General features: G+C 45.6%; 1 protein-coding gene across 7 annotated transcripts in view; it reads right to left on the reverse strand.

Moving 5' to 3' along the window:
- Positions 1–25,700, reverse strand: part of LOC112257246 (guanine nucleotide exchange factor subunit RIC1-like) — a 97,783-nt gene that overhangs the window by 26,634 nt on the left and 45,449 nt on the right. For 6 of the 7 annotated variants that reach the window (XR_006084024.1, XR_006084023.1, XR_006084021.1 and 3 more), the window contains exons 3-9: positions 7,494–7,573; positions 6,035–6,142; positions 5,011–5,153; positions 3,888–4,024; positions 3,091–3,182; positions 2,096–2,184; positions 311–455 (exon numbers count right to left, since the gene is read on the reverse strand). Coding sequence is in view for 2 of the 7 variants with exons in the window: in XM_042326542.1 (XP_042182476.1) it covers positions 311–455; positions 2,096–2,184; positions 3,091–3,182; positions 3,888–4,024; positions 5,011–5,153; positions 6,035–6,142; positions 7,494–7,573 (794 nt within the window). In the remaining 5 variants the exon portion in view is untranslated. The remainder of the gene's footprint in view (positions 1–310; positions 456–2,095; positions 2,185–3,090; positions 3,183–3,887; positions 4,025–5,010; positions 5,154–6,034; positions 6,143–7,493; positions 7,574–25,700) is intronic. The other variant, XM_042326543.1, reaches the window with a different exon arrangement.

Raw genomic sequence — 25,700 nt, forward strand, 5'->3', positions numbered from 1 at the left:
ATGTAAATCGGTTTTTATTTTTAATACATTTGCAAAAAAAAACTTTTCGCTTTGTCATTATGGGGTATTGTGTGGAAATTGATTATGTTTAATCCATTTTAGAATAAGGTTGTAATTTAACAAAATGTGAAAAAGGTGAAGGGGTCTGAATACTTTCTGAATGCACAGTGTACATCTGCTTTCTACATTACCAAAGCTTTTATATATGTGGGAGAAAAATTCCCTTTCGAAGGCAAATAAAGCTGCGTCTATATCCATCTAGAACTGTGCAGCTGACTGAACTGCAGAGGTAATTGTGATCATCACTCACGCAAAGTCCTCCCCCAGGGTACAGATGAGGTGGGCTCCGAACACACTCCACAGAGACAGTCCACCGCACTCCCAGGTCACCATGGCAACACTGTAGTCGGGGGACCAGCGGATCAGCTTCACCGCGCCTGTCTTGTTACACACGTCTGAGGAGGAGGAGGAAGAGGAGGAGGAACGGACGACAGGTCAGACAATAATATTTTCTGTAACATGGAGGGTTTGTTAAATATCATTTTAAACCAAAACATAACTGTTCCTGGAACTATTGTCATGTTTTTTTCCAGCCGAACTTTCCAGCAACAGTTCTAGACCACATGAAAGAGGGATGAGACTACACGGCTTGTTTCACCACTTGTTGACAGAGATAGGTTGCAGGATCTCCCATGATGAAAACAGAGCTCAGGTTTATGATAGGTCAATAGGATTTCACACTGTACTCTCATTTTATACCATTCACTTCCACGAGGGGGCAGACACATACCATAACATGTAATCAACGGATCCTGTCTCATACATAGCCTGTGTTGAGGGGAACTAAACACCACTTGCACTTGCCAGTCGAAACCAAAACATAACCACTATTTACAATAAAAACAATGTGAGACTAGAGAGTAGTAGTTTGTATAAAAGGTACATGTGTCAGGTGGTACCAGGGTAGATGTGTTTCGGGGGTTGTACGTACCGGGGCAGTGCGTTTAGGGGGTTGTCCCTACCGGGGCAGTGCGTTTAGGGGTTGTCCCTACCGGGGCAGTGCGTTTAGGGGTTGTCCCTACCGGGGCAGTGCGTTTAGGGGTTGTCCCTACCGGGGCAGTGCGTTTAGGGGTTGTCCCTACCGGGGCAGTGCGTTTAGGGGTTGTACGTACCGGGGCAGTGCGTTTAGGGGTTGTACGTACCGGGGCAGTGCGTTTAGGGGTTGTACGTACCGGGGCAGTGCGTTTAGGGGTTGTACGTACCGGGGCAGTGCGTTTAGGGGTTGTACGTACCGGGGTTGTACGTACCGGGGCAGTGCGTTTAGGGGTTGTACGTACCGGGGCAGTGCGTTTAGGGGTTGTACGTACCGGGGCAGTGCGTTTAGGGGTTTAGGGGTTTTGTACGTACCGGGGCAGTGCGTTTAGGGGTTGTACGTACCAGTGGGCAGTGCGTTTAGGGGGTTGTACGTACCGGGGCAGTGCGTTTAGGGGTTGTACCCTACCGGGGCAGTGCGTTTAGGGGTTGTACCCTACCGGGGCAGTGCGTTTAGGGGTTGTACCACCGGGGCAGTGCGTTTAGGGGTTGTACGTACCGGGGCAGTGCGTTTAGGGGTTGTACGTACCGGGGCAGTGCGTTTAGGGGTTGTACGTACCGGGGCAGTGCGTTTTTAGTGCGTTTAGGGGTTGTACGTACCGGGGCAGTGCGTTTAGGGGGTTGTACGTACCGGGGCAGTGCGTTTAGGGGTTGTACGTACCGGGGCAGTGCGTTTAGGGGTTGTACGTACCGGGGCAGTGCGTTTAGGGGTTGTACGTACCGGGGCAGTGCGTTTAGGGGGTTGTACGTACCGGGGGGCAGTGCGTTTAGGGGTTGTACGTACCGGGGCAGTGCGTTTAGGGGTTGTACGTACCAGGGCAGTGCGTTTAGGGGTTGTACGCACCGGGGCAGTGCGTTTAGGGGTTGTACGTACCGGGGCAGTGCGTTTAGGGTGTTGTACGTACGGGGCAGTGGGTAGTGTGTTTAGGGGTTGTACGTACCGGGGCAGTGCATTTAGGGGGTTGTACGTACCGGGGTAGTGTGTTTAGGGGGTTGTACGTACCGGGGTAGTGTTTAGGAGTGAGCTCCAGCTTGTGGGAGAGCTGCATGGACCCTGTAGTGGTATCGATACTGTACACCAACACTGAGCCACTGGAACACAGACAGAAACACGGTCAGTGGATTCAATACATCATTCAATACAATTAGCCTACATTTCCTGACTGACAAACAACTGCTGAAATAAGGCAACGTGAGGATTCAATAAATATTTAGATGAAAGGTTGGAGATTCAAATCACTGCCATCTACTGTCTGTCACTCAGGCCATCTACTGTCTGTCACTCAGGTTCTCTCGGTCTCCTGCTGACCTCAGCAATACTCTGTAGCAGCACACGCATCCTGCTGACAGTATCACCACAGGCCTCTATAAACCCGTCCTATCTGTATTAGTGGAATGTTAATTACACAATCAAGAGATCCAGAGTCACACTGTTCAGCCAGCCAGTCAGCCAGTCAACCAGTCAACCAGCCAACCAGCCAGACAGCCAACCAACCAGCCAGACAGCCAACCAACCAGCCAGACAGCCAACGAGCCAGACAGCCAGCCAACCAACGAGCCAGACAGCCAGCCAACCAACCAGACAGCCAGCCAACCAACCAACCAGCCAGCCAGCCAGTCAACCATCCAGTCAACCAGCCAGCCAGCCAACCAGCCAGCCAGCCAGGCAGCTAACCAGCCAGACATCCAACCAGCCAGACATCCAACCAGCCAGACAGCCAACCAGCCAGACAGCCAGAAAGCCAACCAGCCAGCTAGTCAACCAGCCAGCCAGCTAGTCAACCAGCCAGCCAGCCAGCTAGTCAACCAGCCAGCTAGTCAACCAACCAACCGGCCAGCCAGACAGCCAACCAGCCAGACAGCCAACCAGCCAGCCAGGTGTCAATGTGTGAGAGATTAAAAATAGTCCAGACAGTCCTCCCAAGCTGGCAGATTGTACAATCCTTGAGGACCTCTTGTCAAGCACACACCAATCACACAAAAGATACACACACGTACCTGGCACAGCCAAAGGTCACCAGTCTGTACTTATTGTTGACAGCCACACACGTGCCGTCTGTTACATCTGCTGCCCAGACGCCCTGCAGCTGCTGTAAAAGAGGACAGTCAGATCAACGCTTTTCCACTGACACACCTCTGCCTTTCACTTTCTTTCACACCCACACACATCACACATCACAGCACCTCACACATCACAGCACCTCACCACACAGCACCTCACCACACAGCACCTCACCGCACCTCACCGCACAGCACCTCACCACACAGCACCGCACACCACACAGCACCTCACCACACAGCACCGCACACCACACAGCACCTCACCACACAGCACCGCACACCACACAGCACCTCACCACACAGCACCTCACCACACAGCACCTCACCACACAGCACCTCACCACCTCACCACCAGCACCACACAGCACCTCACCACACAGCACCTCACCACACCACCACAGCACCTCACCACACAGCACCTCACCACACAGCACCTCAGCCACCACAGCACCTCACCACACAGCACCACACCACACAGCACCGCACCACACAGCACCTCACCACACAGCACCTCACCACACAGCACCTCACCACACAGCAGTTATGCTTCATTGTTTAACATGATTCACAAAACTCTGCTGTATTGTGTGTGCACTACAGCAAAGCACACACACACACACACACACACACACACACACACACACACACACACACACACACACACACACACACACACACACACACACACACACACACACACACACACACACACAGCACACACACACAGTTCTTACATCTGCAGTGATCCTGTTGGCTAGAGGAGTGATGAACCCCAGCCTGCCATCATCAAGCACCACAGCAAAGCCATCCAGTGTCACACAGTAGGTCATGTCTCTGATGTACACCCCCTTCAGGTCCAGACACAGACCACCTGCAGAGACACACACATAAACAAACCCAGACTTAGAACACACAAACCACAACGGGGGGTCTGACAGTGTCTAAACCACCACAGCAAAGCCATCCAGTGTCACACAGTAGGGGTTCTGACAGTGCCTAAACCACAGACCACCTGCAGGGGGTCATAAACAAACAGACTTAGCCTAAACCACAACGAGGGGGTCTGACAGTGCCTAAACCACAACGAGGGGGTCTGACAGTGCCTAAACCACAACGAGGGGGTCTGACAGTGCCTAAACCACAACGAGGGGGTCTGACAGTGCCTAAACCACAACGAGGGGGTCTGACAGTGTCTAAACCACAACGAGGGGGTCTGACAGTGTCTAAACCACAACGGGGGTCTGACAGTGCCTAAACCACAACGGGGGGGGGTCTGACAGTGCCTAAACCACAACGGGGGTCTGACAGTGCCTAAACCACAACAGTGGGGGGGTCTGACAGTGTCTAAACCACAACGAGGGGGTCTGACAGTGTCTAAACCACAACGAGGGGGTCTGACAGTGTCTAAACCACAACGGGGGGTCTGACAGTGTCTAAACCACAACGAGGGGGCTGACAGGGCCTAAACCACAACGAGGGGGCTGACAGGGCCTAAACCACAACGAGGGGGCTGACAGGGCCTAAACCACAACGAGGGGGTCTGACAGTGCCTTAAGCACAATGAGGGGGTCTGACAGTGTCTAAAGCACAACGAGAGGGCTGTATCTAAAAACACATAGATAGATGGATGTAGGTCCAGATCATTATGTAAACATGGCTGGATATGGTGGAGCTTACAGGGACTTGTAGGGCTAAGGGCAGACTGTAGGTGAGGTGGGGAGAGGATGGTATAGTGATTGGGACTGACCTCTGGCAGATTGTAGGTGGGGTGGGGAGAGGATGGTATAGTGATTGGGACTGACCTCTGGCAGACTGTAGGTGGGGTGGGGAGAGGATGGTATAGTGATTGGGACTGACCTCTGGCAGACTGTAGGTCCAGGGAGAAAGGGACACTACAGAGACTGATGGCCTTCCTGCCGTTGCTGACTCCATCCCAGTGGAGGATGTGGAGGTAGCCATCAGCAGTAGACACCAATAGATCCTCCTGAAGAGACTGCATGCTAAAGGGACAGAAAAGAGGACAAGGAGAAAGAGAGAGAAACAAAGCGGCCAATAAATTAGGATGGAGAGGGTGACAATAAATGAGTAGAAAATAAAGAGAGTTTTGTGACAAAGTTTAAGAAGTTGAATGAAAGAAGAACGGATAAAAGGAGGAGGATGAAAATATATATGTTTTAAAAGAGAGAGAATGCAGAGAGAGAGAGAGAGAGAGAGAGAGAGAGAGAGAGAGAGAGACGAGTGTTCCTCCTGGGGAGCTGCAGAGGGACCAGGATGGAATGTGCAGTGTACTCAGATGGTGTGTGAGTACTGAGGAGTACCCTGTAGCCCAGTCTCAGTAATCTGAATGTGGTCTGGCCAGAACACTTCATCTCTCCAGAGGAGAATAGGCCAGAAATACTGGAGAATAAGGCTTTTGAATCAAACAGGACAATACTGGGGCTTAGCTTCTCTCCTCAATTCACCCCAGGCAAGCAGCCCAGAAGTCAGGCTACTGGAAGGACACACACACAGGAAAAGCGAAGAGCAATAAAACCTTAAAATGTCCTACTGCAGTCCACAGGGACTAGACGAGGAATGTGCAAAGCCAAACCCACGTTGTTATATAATTTGCAGAAGACACAAATTGGTTTGGGAAGAAAAGTAGGAAATCTATTCAGCACAGAAATGTACACAGTGGCTGAAGTAAGTACCAAGCACCAGTCCAGAATGGGAAAACTAACTAGACTTATAATGGCCAACAACTACACCAGTGTTAACTTTCAAACTAAACACACTTCAGTGTCCAGTTGGTGTTTGAGTGTGAGTTGTGTGTAGATGTGTATGTGCATGCATTTATGTGTGTAGGTAGGTGTGTATGTATGTGCGAGAGAGAGACAGGTACCTGGTAATGGGAGCCTCCAGGTCTATGGGTCTCTTCATCTCCAGGCTGAGAGCGGGGGCACACTGCTCCTCTTTATAACCTGGGGTGACCTTAACACCACGACTCCCTCTGTAAACACACACACAATGAGGACGTGTATGTGGCAGAGGTAATGAGGGCACATAAGGTTCATGGATCTGATTTATCCAATTCACTCTACCTTATCAAGTCTAAAATCAACAGGGGGAAAAGGCTGGGTTAGTCAAACAATAGCACTACAGGATCTAGGCACGAACGAGGCCAAACCGCAGCCGGCACAGTGATGCCTGTGTTTAGTAGATCTGCCTCCTTCCTCATCAAGTCCAGACTTGGTCCAGATTCCCTGACAATGCTTTGATGTGGTGACTGGTAGCACAGAGTGGAACAGAGGTTTTGTGAGGGGGAGTAGGTGGGTCTGTGTGTGTGTACAGGCATGTCCTCATTGGAACTCTCTCTCTCTCACACACACACACACACACACACACACACACAATCTTTCATAAAGGCTGAGTGACGCTGTTCTGCTGGTATCACCCTGATCAGCCTGAGGGAGTTAAACCTCCCTCCACAGTTAAACCTCCTCTGTATGGCTTGTTTGGCCAAAAAACACAGCTACTTCATAAATACTCTACTTCATGGCTTCATAAATATTCTACTGTACTTCATGGCTGTATTGGTTTATGTGCATGTGAGATAGTGGTCTAGGTCTGATATGAACCACATATACAGGCTAACTGAAGGCCTGTGGCCAAAAAAAGACCAGAGTCTCAGAGGCTGAGAGAAGCCCTTTGGTTCTGTGACTGCAGAACTGAAAATGACTGCATGTAAGGTAACACACCTCGCATCCAGCTGTTGATGCGAAATGGGCTTCATAAATAAATGTGATTCATTGACTGGGCTCGCTGTGGAGATCTGAGTTTTGTCAGAGAGCAGAGAGAGCTGGCCGGCTGAAAAGCCTCTCTTCCACTGTGTAGACACACGCACCCAAACATCCATTCACCCACGCAGCCCTGGTATAACAGTGGGAGGGCCCAGCCCAAGACTGGCGAGGAACACACTGTGCTGTACAGTCAGTCATCCACAGCATTCACTGTTCATGGAATTAGTCCAGACATTTGCCAAGGCCTTCAACATGCAATGATGTCCTAAACTACAGTACAACCTATCCCTCAGGCCTCCTGACTGGTACACTAATTATCATAGCATGTAGACGGGAGCTACAGTGGGGTTTGTTTATGCTGTGAGTGAATGAATACAACCACATTTGCAGTTCAACAACTGACATCTATGAGTGAGCATTGTAGAACTTAGTCCCTGCCTCCCACAGCAGGTTCCTGGCCTGCTGCAGTTGACCTTGGTTATTCTATTCTGAACTTCAACCTTTGACCCTGAAGAAAGCGAGTGGGTGGAGAGGACAATAAATACATATTTATGTACTCACTTGGAATAGACGGGTTCATAAAGATACTTGTCCTCTCCTCCTCCCACCACGTCAAACAGGAGGATGTAGCCATTGGCAGCCTGCAGAGAGAGAGAGGGAGAGATAAACAGAGAGTGGAAGAGTGAGAGAGAGAGAGAGAGAGAGAGAGAGAGTGGAAGAGTGAGAGAGAGAGAGAGGAAGAGTGAGAAACAGAGAGAGAGGAGAGAAGAAAGAGAGAGGGGAAGAGAGAGAGGAAGAGAGAGAGGAAGAGAGAGGAAGAGAGAGGAGAAGTGAACAGAAGAGAGAGAGAGGGGGAGAGAGAGTGGGGAGAGAGGGGGAGATAAACAGAGAGTGAAAGAGTGAGAAACAGAGCGAGAGCAACAGAGCGAGAGAGAGAGAGGGGGGGGGAACATTCATGAGTATGTTGTAGCCTTGGTCATGCTTGAGGTACTCTGATCTATCAAAGAGAGACTGGTTGGTGTTCCTACATCCAGCATGCTCTATACAGAGGACCCCTCTCTCCTTCCTCAGCCACTACCGTTCAGACATGTCACTGTCAACAGTTAGGAGAGGCTCCTGTTGCACTATGGAAGAATCCTTGGATAGCTTTTCAGAATTCACAGATACTGAACATTTGAACATCTTGGCCATGTTCTGTTATAATCTCCACCCAGCACAGCCAGAAGAGGACTGGCCACCCCTCATAGCCTGGTTCCTGTCTAGGTTTCTTCCTAGGTTCTGGTCTTTCTAGGGAGTTTTTCCTAGCCACCGTGCTTCTACACCTGCATTGCTTGCTGTTTGGGGTTTTAGGCTGCATTTCTGTACAGTACTTTGAGATATCAGCTGATGTAAGAAGGGATTTATAAATCATTTTGATTGATTGACTGAGTGACTGTGTGTGCAATAATAGTGTTTAGAATGATATTTGAATGACTACCTCATTGGTGTACCTCACAGATAATTCTGTGTGTAAGGTACCCCAGTCGAGCAGTGAATTTCAAACACTGATTCAAACAAAAGACCAGGGAGGTTTTCCAATGCCTCACAAACAAGGACCCCTATTGGTAGATAGGTACATAGAAGAAAATAATACATTGAATAATCAATTTTACAGAATTCAGATTTTTTTTAAAGAATAAATTGCCAAATATTGCATAATCCAGAAGTGGAAAGCTCTTAAGACCCCCAGAAAGACTCACTGCCAAAAGGTGATTCTAACATGTATTAACTCAGGGGAGAATGCTTGGAACAAAAAAAATCTAGATAGTGTTTCATTTGAATTTTTTTCCCACTTTGACATGAGAATTTTGTGTAGATCACTGACACACAAAAAATGAAAAGTGGAAAAAGTCAAGGGGTGTGAATTCTTTCTGAAGGCACTGGGCTTTGGTCAAAAGTAGTGTACTGAGTAGGGAATAGGATGCTATTTGAGATTCAGACACAGAGTGCAGCCAGTCCAAACTGACCACGGTAACCTCAAGTAACCTCTGACATTTCTACAGCGTGGTAACCAAGGCAGCACCATGGGACTGATAAAATACAATGGAGAGAGAAATTGGACTAATTCAACAGGCTGGAATTCAGGATCAGGATAGAGCCACAAGTAATGAAGACCATAAAATCCCATTGCCAGGGAAAAGGTCTGCAAAGCCAAACTCAGTGACTCCCCCAAATGGCACCCTACTCCCTATAAAGTACACTGCTCTTGTCAATAGTAGTGCACTACGTAGGGGGAATAAGGTGCCATTTGGGACAACCTGGGTTCTGCTAAAGTCATTTAGGCTGGAGTAGCAGACTGGCTCTAGGACTACTCTTAAAAATATAATCAACATTTCTATTCAGCTCTCATATCAGAGACAGTAAGGTGGTCATTCAATATGTCAACTTCTGGAATTGTTGTTAATGACTGAATAGTCCCAGCTATTCATGATCTGAATCAATGAGCCGATGTCCTGCATGCAGGGTATACACAGTGCATTAGGCAAGTATTCAACCCCTTCCCTTTTTCCACATTTTGTTACGTTACAGCCTCATTCTAAAAATGATTAAATAAACCCCCCCTCAATCTACACACAATACCCCATAATGACAGAGCGAAAACAGGTTTAGGGGATTTTTAAAAATGTATTAAAAATAAACAGACTTGAAATTCAAATCAAATCAAATCAAATGTATTTATAAAGCCCTTCGTACATCAGCTGATATCTCAAAGAGCTGTACAGAAACCCAGCCTAAAACCCCAAACAGCAAGCAATGCAGGTGTAGAAGCACGGTGGCTAGGAAAAACTCCCTAGAAAGGCCAAAACCTAGGAAGAAACCTAGAGAGGAACCAGGCTATGTGGGGTGGCCAGTTCTCTTCTGGCTGTGCCGGGTGGAGATTATAACAGAACATGGCCAAGACCGTATCAAAAAGGAATTGAGCTCAGGTGCATCCTGTTTCCATTGCTCATCCTTGATGTTTCTACAACTGGATGGAGTCCACCTGTCGTAAATTAAATTAATTGGACATGATTTAGAAAGGGACACACCTTTCTATAAGGTCCCACAGTTGATAGTGCATGTCAGAGGAAAAACCAAGCCCTGAGGCCGAAGGAATTGTCCTTAGAGCGCCGAGACAGGATTGTGTCAAGGAACAGATCTGGGGAAGGGTATCTAAACATTTCTGCAGCTTTGAAGCTCCCCAAGAACACAGTAGCCTCCATCAATGTTAAATGGGAGTTTGGAACCACGAAGACGCTTCCTAGAGCTGGCCGATCTGCAAAACCGAGCAATCAGGGTTGAAGGGCCTTGTTCAGGGAGGTGACCAAGAACTCAACGGTCACTCTCTCTGACAGAGCTCCAGAGTTGCTCTGTGGAGATAGGAGAACCTTCCAGAAGGACAACCATCTCTGCAGCACTCCACCAATCAGGCCTTTATGGTAGAGTGGCCAGACGAAAAAACACTCCTCAGTAAAAGGCACATGACAGCCCGCTTGGAGTTTGCCAAAAGGCACCTAAAGGATTCTCTGGTCTGATGAATCCAAGATTTTTAACTCTTTGTGTGTTCTTTGTGTGACACATCTAAAAGAAACCTGGCACCATCCCTACAGTGAAGCATGGTGGTGGCAGCATCATGCTGTGGGGATGTTTTTCAGCAGCAGGGACAGGGAGACTCGTCAGGATCAAGGATCAAAGATCAACCAAGCAAAGTACAGAGAAATACTTTGCTTTGACATTGAGGTACTGTTGATAAGGGGAAAAAATTGGCCCAGCGTCGTCCGGGTTAGGGTTTGGCCCAGCGTCGTCCGGGTTAGGGTTTGGCCCAGCGTCGTCCGGGTTAGGGTTTGGCCCAGCGTCGTCCGGGTTAGGGTTTGGCCGGGGTAGGCCGTCATTGTAAATAAGAATTTGTTCTTAACTGACTTGCCTAGTTAAATAAAAATCTAGCTCGGTCCCAGATGCATTTGTGCTGTTTTGCCAACTCCTATGCCAAATAGTCCTTGGAGAGACAGTTGGCAAGACAGCACAGACCTGGGACCAGGCTAGGGGATATCCAAGAAAGTATAACCCAAAGAGTGACAGAAGTCTAACTCAAAACCTTTACAATGACATAGCTATCTCCATGGAGACATCGGGAGAGTAACTCAGGAAGTTTGCTAAACATGACAATTCAGTCAAAACCTGGTTGGATTTAGTGATTTGGTGACAAAAACAAAACAGAGACAACGCCCGGATTAAAGAAAACCAAGAAAAATATTTGAAGAATAAGTGTCAAAGGAAAAAGTACATTCAACAGAACCTGGAGGCCATGCAGCTTTGAACAATAGTCAGTATGTGGTGGAAACCAAGCCAAGCAGAGCAATGAGAGAGAGATTGAAAATAGAGTCTGGTGTGACCATTGCTGGCAGGACAGAGGGTGGAAAAGGGCAAGTGAGACCTAGAGAAAGGAGACATTTTTTTGGGCCGTCTGCACCACCCTCTGTAGGGCCTTCCGGTCAGGGGCGGTGCAGTTGACATACCAGACTGTTATACAACCAGTCAGGATCCGCTCTTGGCTGCAGCTGTAAAAGTTCCTGAGGATCTGAGGGGCCAAATCGTTTCAGTGATGTAGAGGCAAAGGAACTTGAAGCTTTTGACTCTCTCCAGTGTGCCCCCCTCTTTCCTGTAGTGCACGATTAGCTCCTCGGTCTTGCTGAAGTTGAGAGGTTATTGTCCTGGCACCACACTGCCAGTTCTCTGACCTCCTCCCTGTAGACTGTTTCATTGCAGTTGGTGATCAGGCCTACCAACGTTGTCGTCAGCAAACTTGATGTTGGAGTCATGGGTAAACAGGGAGCACAGGAGGGGGGCTGTGCACACACCCCGGGGTGGCCCCCCTTTTGAGGGTCAGCGTGGAAGTGTTTTTGCCTACTCTCAACATCTGGCATCGGCCCGTCAGGAAGTCAAGGATCCAGTTGCAGAGAGAGGTATCCAGTCCGAGGGTCCCAAGCTAGTTGACGAGCTTGGAGGGCACTGTGGTGTTGAACGCTGAGCTGTAGGGAGAAAGTTGGGATGGAGCGAGGAGTGGAACAGGGATTCTTTTAACCATGTAAATCTTTTTCTCTCGTTTTTCTTTGGGGGTTTTTTCAAGGCGTTTTCTTTTTCTCTTTTAGACTCATTATTTTGCTCATAAAATAGGATTTTGAAGAAACCTGATAGATGCATAAAAAGTAGGAATTTCTCATTTTTGTAAACAGCTGCAGCATCAATGTTATGTAATTGGAGAATAGACTAGACTACAGCGTTGAGTGGCGCAGCGGTCTAAGGCACTGCATCTTAGTGCTAGAGGTGTCACTATAGACCCTGGTTCGATTCCAGTCTGTATCACAGCTGGCCGTGATTTGGAGTGCCATAGGGTGGCGCACAATTTGGCCCAGCGTCGCCAGGTAATAACATGGCTAAATACAGGATGTTTCTGTTTTAATAAGGTCATACCAAGGACCATTTAGCTGTTGGATTCTGAATTTTAAGACCCCCCTCGAAGTATCAAAAAATAGAAAACGTTTTGTTATGAACAATCATTTTTGGCGGTAGTGCTATTAGCCCATACAAATGCCTTACGAACAGATTCACTACATGGAACAACAGATAGGCGGCCCCCCTATAAAATCAAAGGAAGTTTGTTATGAAGTGTCTGTCCTATCTGAGGGATATATATATATATATATATATATATATATATATATATATATATATATATATATATATATATATATTTTTTTTTACAATTAAACCCCTTATTTTTGGCAATAAACAGTCTAAAAAGCTATATTGAATTATTTTAGCGAGGTCATACCAATGATCATTTTGCTTTTGATTATGAATTTTAAGACCCCTTGAAGTGTGTGTGTGTGTATATATATATATATATATATATCAAATCAAATTTTATTTGTCACATACACATGGTTAGCAGATGTTAATGCGAGTGTAGCGAAATGCTTGTGCTTCTAGTTCCGACAATGCAGTAATAACCAACAAGTAATCTAACTAACAATTCCAAAACTACTGTCTTATACACAGTGTAAGGGGATAAAGAATATGTACATAAGGATATATGAATGAGTGATGGTACAGAGCAGCATAGGCACGATACAGTAGCTGATATCGAGTACAGTATATACATATGAGATGAGTATGTAAACAAAGTGGCATAGTTAAAGTGGCTAGTGATACATGTATTACATAAGGATGCAGTCGATGATATAGAGTACAGTATATACGTATGCATATGAGATGAATAATGTAGGGTAAGTAACATTATATAAGGTAGCATTGTTTATATATTTACATCATTTCCCATCAATTCCCATTATTAAAGTGGCTAGAGTTGAGTCAGTGTCATTGTCAGTGTGTTGGCAGCAGCCACTCAATGTTAGTGGTGGCTGTTTAACAGTCTGATGGCCTTGAGATAGAAGCTGTTTTTCAGTCTCTCGGTCCCAGCTTTGATGCACCTGTACTGACCTCGCCTTCTGGATGATAGCGGGGTGAACAGGCAGTGGCTCGGGTGGTTGTTGTCCTTGATGATCTTTATGGCCTTCCTGTAATATCGGGTGGTGTAGGTGTCCTGGAGGGCAGGTAGTTTGCCCCCGGTGATGCGTTGTGCAGACCTCACTACCCTCTGGAGAGCCTTACGGTTGAGGGCGGAGCAGTTGCCGTACCAGGCGGTGATACAGCCCGCCAGGATGCTCTCGATTGTGCATCTGTAGAAGTTTGTGAGTGCTTTTGGTGACAAGCCGAATTTCTTCAGCCTCCTGAGGTTGAAGAGGCGCTGCTGCGCCTTCTTCACGATGCTGTCTGTGTGGGTGGACCAATTCAGTTTGTCTGTGATGTGTATGCCGAGGAACTTAAAACTTGCTACCCTCTCCACTACTGTTCCATCGATGTGGATAGGGGGGTGTTCCCTCTGCTGTTTCCTGAAGTCCACAATCATCTCCTTAGTTTTGTTGACATTGAGTGTGAGGTTATTTTCCTGACACCACACTCCGAGGGCCCTCAACTCCTCCCTGTAGGCCGTCTCGTCGTTGTTGGTAATCAAGCCTACCACTGTTGTGTCGTCCGCAAACTTGATGATTGAGTTGGAGGCGTGCGTGGCCACGCAGTCGTGGGTGAACAGGGAGTACAGGAGAGGGCTCAGAACGCACCCTTGTGGGGCCCCAGTGTTGAGGATCAGCGGGGAGGAGATGTTGTTGCCTACCCTCACCATCTGGGGGCGGCCCGTCAGGAAGTCCAGTACCCAGTTGCACAGGGCGGGGTCGAGACCCAGGGTCTCGAGCTTGATGACGAGCTTGGAGGGTACTATGGTGTTGAATGCCGAGCTGTAGTCGATGAACAGCATTCTCACATAGGTATTCCTCTTGTCCAGATGGGTTAGGGCAGTGTGCAGTGTGGTTGAGATTGCATCGTCTGTGGACCTATTTGGGCGGTAAGCAAATTGGAGTGGGTCTAGGGTGTCAGGTAGGGTGGAGGTGATATGGTCCTTGACTAGTCTCTCAAAGCACTTCATGATGACGGATGTGAGTGCTACGGGGCGGTAGTCGTTTAGCTCAGTTACCTTAGCTTTCTTGGGAACAGGAACAATGGTGGCCCTCTTGAAGCATGTGGGAACAGCAGACTTGTATAGGGATTGATTGAATATGTCCGTAAACACACCGGCCAGCTGGTCTGCGCATGCTCTGAGGGCGCGGCTGGGGATGCCGTCTGGGCCTGCAGCCTTGCGAGGGTTAACACGTTTAAATGTCTTACTCACCTCGGCTGCTATATATATATATATATATATATATATATATATATATATATATATATATATATATATATATATATATATATATATATATATATGTGTGTGTGTGTGTGTGTGTGTGTGTATATGTCTATAAATGTATGTGTGTGTGTGTGTATATAAATAGATAGATATACACACACACACATCTATATCTATCTAATACTATGGAACGACAGTTACCTCTCCAAAAAGTGTCTGTCCTATATCTGAGAGATACGAAAGATCAGGAAATGTTTTATTTATTGATATATATATTTATATATATATTTTTGCATGTATTTAACTCCTTATTTGTGTCACTAAACAGTCTCCATATATACTATACATGTTTTCACCTGCTCCCGGGGGACCTTCAGACGAGTCTTGTGAGGCCTGTGGGCGTCCTAGAGCAAAACTGACATGTACGTGTTTGAGTTGAGTTTATTTTTATTTTTACAGGGACAGTGCACATTAATCAACGTTTCAGTAAAAGTGCCGGTTTTAGCCAGCCGGCTAATTTTCAACCGCAGTCCCTGGGCAGTTATGTGTGTCTGATGGCAGTGTATTCCAGACATTGGAAGCTCTCACAGAGAATGCAGATTTACTAAAGGTGCTTTTCCTTAGGGGAACTATACAGTCACCTCTCATGGCAGACCTTGTGGATCTGCTGCCATATGTCTGGGTTTTCTGTTTAACAAAAATATTGAGTGGAGGGGGAGCCAGGCCATTAAGGATCTTGAATACAAGACATGCTTCGGTGTATTGCACAAGATTTTCCCAACTCAAGAGCTCATGCTTTCTAAGGATGTGACAATGATGATGGCTATTGGGCTTCCTATCAAGCACTTTGAGAGCCTGTTTGTAGACAGACTGAATAGGTTTTAATGTTGTACAGCAAGCTTGGGCCCAACTAGTCAAGCAGTATGTTAATTGGGGGAGTATCATAGATTTGAAGTACAGTTTTGCTACCTCTGTAGTCAAACAATTTCGTATAAATCGGAAATTAGCTAGGTTGAATTTGGTTATTTGAATTACCTTTTTCACATGCTTTTTAAAAGAGAGGTTGGAATCAAGTATGATGCCAAGGTACTTAAAATCGGATACCACCTGGAGCTTCTCCCCTGACACATAGACATCTGGCTCTCAGTTTGAGAGGTTCACCTTTCCACAGAGGGGTCATATTAGTGTGAAGTTGCCAGACCGACTGTACCGATGCCAGACCGGCTGTACCGACGCCAGACGAGTCCCAAGACATGTGCTAAATGCAGATGTGCATTTGGTTTGCTAATTTAGTAGCTAGTTAGCCGTCTAGCTAAGTGATTAGCTTCTTCCAAAGTCCAGCTTTGTGTTGTAACTGCAGAGAATCCCAATCCTGGATCAAGAGCCTTGCTGGCTAATATTTGTTTTGTATGTTAAGCAAACTGTTAGTTGCGTTTTTGTGTTACTTGTAGACCTTCGGGTTACAGAGGCTGTGGGGTTAGTAAATAGCGCCCATTCTGTGCCAGTATTACCAAATACCAACACAGAGCATGTGGTAAGACAGGGCACGTGGTAAGACAGGGCACGTGGTAAGACAGGGCATGTGGTAAGACAGGGCATGTGGTAAGACAGGGTTGCTTGCTTGGTGGTGTACTTTCTATTATTTAGTTGTTCAAATATGCTGTCTCTAGCTGTGGCAGGCTACTCACTGTCCAACCATCATGCCCACCCTCTCACATTGTGCCTTATGGGCTGACTGGATGTTCAGTGAATGCGCCGCGCCCTCTTCAGGTAACCATTTGACAAATGATATGCTGGTCTGCTTGAAACGAGTTGGTATTTCAGACCGGGTCAGGGATAGGTTGAAAATGGAGTGAAGACACTTGCCACATGGTCAGCGCATGCTCTGAGTACCTTTCCTGGTATTACATCTGGCCCCGCGCCCTTGCAAATGTTACCCTTTTTTACTGACTTCGGCCATGGAGAGCGAAATCACAGTCTTCTGGAATAGCTGGTGTTCTCATGCATGGTCCAGTGTTGCTTGCCTCAAAATGAGCATAGAAGGCATTTAGCTCGACTGGTAGGCTCACGGCTGGATTTCGCGCTGTAATCAGTGATAGCTTGCAAGCCCTGCCACATCCGTCGTGTCAGAGCAGACATAGTAAGATTCGACCTTAGTCCTATATCGACGCTTTGAGAGAGGCGGACCAACCAGACGTTTTGGGGTGGATGGCAGGGTTAGGGTTAATTTCATTTCAATTCAGGAAGTACACTGAAATACCCATCGTAATTATCTTCAATGCTTTTCAATAGAGGTTGACACTGGATTGAAAATGTATTCCTATCCCATACTGTCCTCATCCCCGCAACAATGATATAAACCCGGAACGTTCCTGTCCCGATAAAAATCACTCCTGTCCTGTCCCTTGCTAATTTTTATGCCCCGAAATGACTTCATACGTCAGCTGCCCATCTGTCTGTCCACCCCCCCTCGCATTAGTGGAAACCAAGACTGTTCTCAGGGCAGGCCTGGTTGAAGCTAAATATGTTCGAGTCATATCAGGGACAATTATTTTTTAACCCTTTTCCTTAACCCAATTCTCCTAACCTGCCACATTAATTCTTCTAACCTGCCACATTAATTCTCCTAACCTGCTACGAAAAGTCACTTCTGCTAGTCAAAACTGGCAGATCTGCCCTGAGAGCAGTGAGTATCCCTAATGCTAAGAATCTGCTCCGTTTGGCTGATGCTCAGCACTCAGGAGACAGTTGCCTGCACAGTGCACACATATGATAAGTCACATTACCAGATTTTGGCAATGCCGTAAACCCTTCTATTTACCCAATTGGATTAACTCGTGATGTGGACGAGGCGCTTGAGTGACAAGACGAAAGGGGGGAAATGACTATTTTTGGGTGAGTTTTATTAAGTAAAACGGTAGGCTTTTGAATGAAATGCTCCACACATTGCATATTTCTAACTCTATTTATAAATATTCCTATTCTGTCCGTATCTATAGACTGTCAATCCTGTCCAGAACTTGACTCCCATTCCTGCTGGAAACCCATGGGATCCGCAAGACCCGCTGGGTTCCTGTTCCCGTGTCAACCTGTAATTTTGGAATGTGGTTAACTTTCTGGATTTAAACGGAGTTGAGCCCCACTCTGGTGTGTGGACAGAAGCAGTAGCACACTCTGATCTCTTCACATCTCGCCAACAGCAAAGTAGTTCTGTTTGTTCCAGTGCTTGGGTGCAATTAAGATGTAGGCCGAGGCTGTTGTAGTCCTATATGCCCATACCATTGTCAAAGTGCGTGCATTTTTCTAGATCACGCCTGTGTTTTCACCAAAGTAATTGACTCTGTCCTCCAGACTTGCCTCAGCATGAGAGTGCGGTAGCCTAACCATTTATTTGGTTTTAATTTCTTGTTTCCAATAGCAACGCCTAGTATTCCTTTTGATGTTCCTTCCCTCGTTTTTTTTGTCCAAACGCGTATGTCATATTCCTGAACGTGTCTGTATTTAATATTCAAAGAAAAGGCTGGTTTCTGTAGGTATCTGGCTGCTGTGAGAGAGAAGTCCTAGAGACGAGAAGGTGGCCATCCCTCTCTTTAAACGCGGGCGCACACACCCTCATCTCCCCAGGCGGAGGAAAGAACAATAACCTTTTGTTCTATGCTTTAATGATGCTCCTCTACCCACTTCAGATGAAAGATAAAGTACAGCCGTTTGAAGCTAGCTACAGTTACATTTCAAACTGTTTCCTTTGTTTACTTCCCCTCCTAGATCATTTTCATTACGAAGCGGAAATGAATCATTACAGTTAGGTCTGAATGAGTTGAGGTGCATTGGCGAGCAGAAATAGTCATAAAAGTTCTAACTTTTAACGAAGCCAAAGACCAGAACATGTTATGTGTTGACTATTGGCATATAGCTGGGAAAAGAAGGTGATGGGGGTGGATGTGGATGTGAGATGTGTCTTACAGTATGCGCTTGGCTTCATCGCTCGGTTATGACAGTGATGTGAGAAATGTTATGTGTTGACTATTGGCATATAGCTGGGAAAAGAAGGTGATGGGGTGGATGTGGATGTGAGATGTGAGATGTGTCTTACAGTATGCGCTTGGCTTCATCGCTCGGTTATGACAGTGATGTGAGAAATGTTATGTGTTGACTATTGGCATATAGCTGGGAAAAGAAGGTGATGGGGTGGTATGTGAGATGTGTCTTACAGTATGCGCTTGGCTTCATTGCTCGGTTATGACAGTGATGTGAGAAATGTTATGTGTTGACTATTGGCATATAGCTGGGAAAAGAAGGTGATGGGGTGGTATGTGAGATGTGTCTTACAGTATGCGCTTGGCTTCATTGCTCGGTTATGACAGTGATGTGAGACATGTTATGTGTTGACTATTGGCATATAGCTGGGAAAAGAAGGTGATGGGGGTGGATTTGGTATGTGAGATGTGTCTACAGTATGCTCTTGGCTTCATCGCTCGGTTATGACAGTGATGTGAGACATGTAAATACATTGGAAATCTTACTCAACCTGAGCACTCATGATAAAAACAAACACGTGAAAATGGCACAGAAGAAATGTACAGTTGACATCGGAAGTTTACATACACATAGGCTGGAGTCATTAAAACTCGTTTTTCAACCACTCCACAAATTTCTTGTTAACAAACTATAGTTTTGGCAAGTCGGTTAGGACATCTACTTTGTGTGTGACACAAGTAATTTTTCCAACAATTGTTTACAGACAGATTTCACTTATAATTCACTGTATCACAATTCCAGTGGGTCAGAAGTTTACATACACTAAGTTGACTGTGCCTTTAAACGGTTTGGAAAATTTCAGAAAATGGCGTCATGGCTTCAGATAGATAGATAGGCTAATTGACATCATTCGAGTCAATTGGAGTTGTACCTGTGGATGTATTTCAAGGCCTACCTTCAAACTCAGTGCCTCTTTGCTTGACATCATGGGAAAATCTAAAGAAATCAGCCAAGATCTCAGGGGGGAAAAAATTGTAGACCTCCAGAAGGCTGGTTCATCCTTGGGACAAATTTCCAAATGCTTGAAGGTACCACGTTCATCTGTACGAACAATAGTACGCAAGTATAAACACCATGGGACCATGCAGCCGTCATACCGCTCAGGAAGGAGATGTGTTCTGTCTCCTAGAAATGAATGTACTTTGGTGCGAAAATTGCATATCAATCCCAGAACAACAGCAAAGGACCTTGTGAAGATGCTGGAGGAAACGTTACAAAATTATCTATATCCACAGTAAATCGAGTCCTTTATCGACGTAACCTGAAAGGCCACTCAGCAAGGAAAGAAGCCACTGCTCCAAAACCGCCATTAAAAAGCCAGACTACGGTTTGCAACTGCACAATGGGGACAAAAATCTTACTTTTTGGAGAAAAGTCTTCTGGTCTGATGAAACAAAAATAGAACTGTTTGGCCATAATGACCACCGTTATGTTTGGAGGAAAAAGCGGAAGGCTTGCAAGCTGAAGAACACCATCTCAACCGTGAAGCACGGGGATGGCAGCATCATGTTGTGGGGGTACTTTCCTGCAGGAGGGACTGGTGCACTTCACAAAATAGATGGCATAATGAGGAGGGGAAATTACGTGGATATATTGAGCTAACATCTCAAGACAACAGTCAGGAAGTTAAAGCTTGGTCGCAAATGGGCCTTCCAAATGGACAATGACACCAAGCATACTTCCAAAGTTGTGGCAAAATGGCCTAAGGACAACAAAGTCCAGGTATTGGAGTGGCCATCACAAAGCCCTGACCTCAATCCTATGGAGAATTTGTGGGCCTGTGCGAGCAAGGATGCCTACAAACATGACTCCGTTACACCAGCTCCGTCAGGAGGAATGGGACAAAATTCACCCAACTTATTGTGGGAAGCTTGTGGAAGGCTACCCGAAACGTTTGACCCAAGTTAAACAACTTAAAGACAATGTTACCAATTACTAATTGAGTGTATGTAAACTTCTGACCCACTGGGAATGGGATGAAAGCAATAAAAGCTGAAATAAATAATTCTCCCGACTATTATTCTGACATTTCAGTCTTTTAAATAAAGTGGTGATCCTAACTGACTTAAGACAGGGAATTTTTACTATGAATAATTGTCAGGAATTGTGAAAAACTGAGTTTAAATGTATTTGGCTAAGGTGTATGTAAACTTCCGACTTCAACTGTACACACATACGTACAAACAACAATCAGCAATTTACATAATAAACCAGACATGCATAAGGTCATACGAGAGCAGTTTAAAACTAGTCTGCAATTTGAACGCTTATATAACATTTAATTTAAAAGTCAAAAGATGAATGTATGCTAGGAATTTTAGACGGCACCTTTTTTTTTAAACCACAGCATCTCAGCCTCAGCTAAGTCACAACAACAGGAAGGGAAGATGCTACATGGCCTCTGAGGTTTGCGGTCTGAACAATGTCGGCCTGTTCTATGCATGTTGTCATCTTGATAAAAGAACAAAACAGTAAGGCCTTATGCCATAACCAGATCTAATCTTTGAGGTAGGCTCGTTAATAACACTTTAAAACACTTGCTGCCAAAATACCGTTGTTGTCCTTGTTTAGTTATTATCTATGTCTAGCATGCATGTCCTTGGTTGCTGTTTAGAGGCCAGCTACTATTATTAGAGATGTGACGTGTTTGAAGGGGAGACATTAGAGTTCAAACCATAGGGTCACCGTGGGTTTGGCTGTCCATTTTTTGTATTTGAAACGTCACTAGCTAGTATCCCTGGTTTAACTTTTCTCTAGCTCTTTGGTGTGAGTTTATTATGAGAGCTCCTTTTTGGCTCCCAAACCATGTAAGACTGAATTCTGAATGAAATAACCAGAACAAAAGTTTAAAACCAGGAATCATTACTGTATTCTGAATGGAGTGAGTAGATGCAACAGTCCAAAAAATATATATATATTTTCCACGCTAAGTTTCTTTGTGTGTAGTTAGTTTCAATTTGGGCATTCAGTTCAGTTTCTCTTCCATATCTCAGCTCTGCTGCAGTAGTGCTGTTTGACTCGGATATGCCCGGAATTCACAGTATTTTCACTCTGAGGAAATGGTTATATTATAATAACTAGGCTATCTGAGACCGAGGAACCTGCTGTGAGAATCCACACTATGTATAGGTCCCCTCTGAATGTGATGAAATGCTTTTCTCAGTAATAGCTAGTTGAGCCTACTCTGTTTGTGAAGAACTTAGCTGACAAGAGGAGGCACAGTTAGTTTGTTTGTAGGCCGATAGTGCAAGTTGAAGAGTACTGCTGCTGCTGCTACTATTCTCTTTTCAATAGTTTTAATAGAATTTCCCCCTTCCACCCCATCTCTTAGATGCATAATAGGCCACGTCTCCTCTTCCTGTTTGATACAGTTTGAGTTCTAAAAATGAACCATTCGGAACCAATGCACCGCCCCTCCCTTACTAGCACTGACTGAGATATGTGGTCGTCCCACCTAGCTACCTTAAGATTTTTTTTTAAAACAATTTAACCTTTAACTAGGCAAGTCAGTTAAGAACAAATTCTTATTTACAATGACTGCCTACACCGGCCAAACCCGGACGATGCTGGGCCAATTGTGCCGCCCTATGGGACTCCCACGGCCGGCCGGTTGTGACACAGCCAGAATGTACTAACTGTAAGTCGCTGTGGATAAGAGTGTCTGCTGAAGGACTGAAATGGAAATGTGTCCACATAATCGAAAGGCTGTGATAAAAAATAATGTCCTTCAGTACGGTATGTAACTGGATAGTGACGACTACTCTTTTCAACAGAATAATTGTTCCCCTTCTCCTCCTCTGTAGACATAGGATAATACATAGTCACTCAGGGTGAAAAACACACAACTCTGTTCTAGAGGTGTCAACATTATGAAACGGCAGTGATAAAGAATGAGCCTAGGTAAGGAAGGGGCATAGAGAATAGCCTAGATAAGGAAGGGGCATATAGAATAGCCTAGATAAGGAAGGGGCCTACAGAATAGCCTAGACAAGGAAGGGGCATATAGAATAGCCTAGACAAGGAAGGGGCATATAGAATAGCCTAGATAAGGAAGGGGCCTATAGAATAGCCTAGATAAGGAAGGGGCATATAGAATAGCCTAGGTAAGGAATTTGCCTATAGAATAGCCTAGATAAGGAAGGGGCCTATAGAACAGCCTAGATAAAGAAGGGGCATATAGAATAGCCTAGATAAGGAAGGGGCCTATAGAATAGCCCAGGTAAGGAATTTGCCTATAGAATAGCCTAGATAAGGAAGGGGCCTATAGAATAGCCTAGGTAAGGAAGGGGCCTATAGAATAGCCTAGATAAGGAAGGGGCCTATATAATAGCCTAGATAAGGAAGGGGCCTATAGAATAGCCTAGGTAAGGAAGGGGCCTATAGAATAGCCTAGATAAGGAAGGGGCATAGAGAATAGCCTAGATAAGGAAGGGGCCTATAGAATAGCCTAGATAAGGAAGGGGCCTATAGAATAGCCTAGATAAGGAAGGGGCCTATAGAATAGCCTAGATAAGGAAGGGGCCTATAGAATAGCCTAGATAAGGAAGGGGCCTATAGAATAGCCTAGATGAGGAAGGGGCCTATAGAATAGCCTAGGTAAGGAATGTGCCTATAGAATAGCCTAGATGAGGAAGGGGCCTATAGAATAGCCTAGATAAGGAAGGGGCATATAGAATAGCCTAGATAAGGAAGGGGCCTATAGAATAGCCTAGATAAGGAATTTGCCTATAGAATAGCCTAGATAAGGAAGGGGTCTATAGAATAGCCTAGATAAGGAAGGGGCATATAGAATAGCCTAGGTAAGGAAGGGGCCTATAGAACAGCCTAGGTAAGGAAGGGGCCTATAGAATAGCCTAGATAAGGAAGGGGCATATAGAATAGCCTAGGTAAGGAATTTGCCTATAGAAAAGCCTAGGTAAGGAATTTGCCTATAGAATAGCCTAGATAAGGAAGGGGCATATAGAATAGCCTAGGTAAGGAATTTGCCTATAGAATAGCCTAGATAAGGAAGGGGCCTATAGAATAGCCTAGGTAAGGAAGGGGCCTATAGAATAGCCTAGATAAGGAAGGGGCCTATATAATAGCCTAGATAAGGAAGGGGCCTATATAATAGCCTAGATAAGGAAGGGGCCTATAGAATAGCCTAGACAAGGAAGGGGCCTACAGAATAGCCTAGACAAGGAAGGGGCATATAGAATAGCCTAGATAAGGAAGGGGCCTATAGAATAGCCTAGACAAGGAAGGGGCATATAGAATAGCCTAGATAAGGAAGGGGCATATAGAATAGCCTAGATAAGGAAGGGGCATATAGAATAGCCTAGGTAAGGAATTTGCCTATAGAATAGCCTAGATAAGGAAGGGGCCTATAGAACAGCCTAGATAAAGGGGCATATAGAATAGCCTAGATAAGGAAGGGGCCTATAGAATAGCCCAGGTAAGGAATTTGCCTATAGAATAGCCTAGATAAGGAAGGGGCCTATAGAATAGCCTAGGTAAGGAAGGGGCCTATAGAATAGCCTAGATAAGGAAGGGGCCTATAGAATAGCCTAGATAAGGAAGGGGCATATAGAATAGCCTAGATAAGGAAGGGGCCTATAGAATAGCCTAGATAAGGAAGGGGCATATAGAATAGCCTAGATAAGGAAGGGGCCTATAGAATAGCCTAGATAAGGAATTTGCCTATAGAATAGCCTAGATAAGGAAGGGGCCTAGAAAATAGCCGTAGAGAGACTCAGATTGTCGGCACTTTGTCTGCTGTCCCGTCACCCAGGCAACCGCATCAATCCTAGCTGTTATCATAAATGTGTCATGGGGGTGGCCCGGTAATCTTTCTGGAATCCTAGCAGTCTAGATTTAATTTAACCACGGCTCTATATCCAACACTGTCCAACTGTCCTCCCTGCTCTGCTCTGGTCTCATCTGATTTGTTCATGTATCTACAAGTGCCAACGGAGATCTGTCTGTGGGGTGAACAACAAGCGTAGTCAGACACATCAACTTAGCAAGGAGATGTTTGGTTTTGCACTTCTTGACTCTTCACACCCTCAATCCCATAATAATAATAATTTTTATCTGCAAAGCCATTCCTCCATAATCGTAATGTCCCAGCCATGTTTTAGTGTCTGTATTTGGCTGCTTGTCATCATACAGCGGGTACCTATAGAGTGACACCAGAGCACAAAGCGGCTGCCACTAGCATAACACCATTTAACGCTACAGAGCAGAGACAATATCAGAGCCAGCTCAGTACGGGTCAGGTTGACACGACAGTGTGAAAATCATCTCCCAGTAGGAGGACTGATTTCTCCCATCCAGACCTCTCTCTGCCAGATGTCACTAACTGAGGCAGCATGTGTTCTTCCCTCATCGGGACAGAGTCAGAGGGTGAACTCTGAGGAACTTCAGACACTATGCACTTCCAAAAATATGTCCCTTTCTAGTTCTCACTTGCCTTTTTCCACCCTCTGTCCTGCCAGCAATGGTCACACCAGACTCTATTTTCAATCTCTCTCTCATTGCTCTGCTTGGCTTGGTTTCCACCACATACTGACTATTGTTCAAAGCTGCATGGCCTCCGGGTTTTCTGTTGAATGTCAAATATTTTTCTTGTTTTTCTTTAATCCGGGCGTTGTCTCTGTTTTCTTTTTGTCACCAAATCACTAAATCCAACCAGGTTTTGACTGAAATGTCATGTTTAGCAAACTTCCTGAGTTTTACTCTCCCGATGTCTCCATGGAGATAGCTATGTAATTGTAAAGGTTTTGAGTTAGACTTCTGTCATTCTTTGGGTTATACTTTCTTGGATATCCCCTATCCTGGTCCCAGCTCTGTGCTGTCTTGCCAACTGTCTCTCCAAGGACTATTTGGCATAGGAGTTGGCAAAACAGCACAAATGCATCTGGGACCAAGCT

The sequence above is a fragment of the Oncorhynchus tshawytscha genome, linkage group LG09 (assembly GCF_018296145.1).
Source record: "Oncorhynchus tshawytscha isolate Ot180627B linkage group LG09, Otsh_v2.0, whole genome shotgun sequence".
In the NCBI taxonomy this organism is placed as follows: Eukaryota; Metazoa; Chordata; class Actinopteri; order Salmoniformes; family Salmonidae; genus Oncorhynchus; species Oncorhynchus tshawytscha.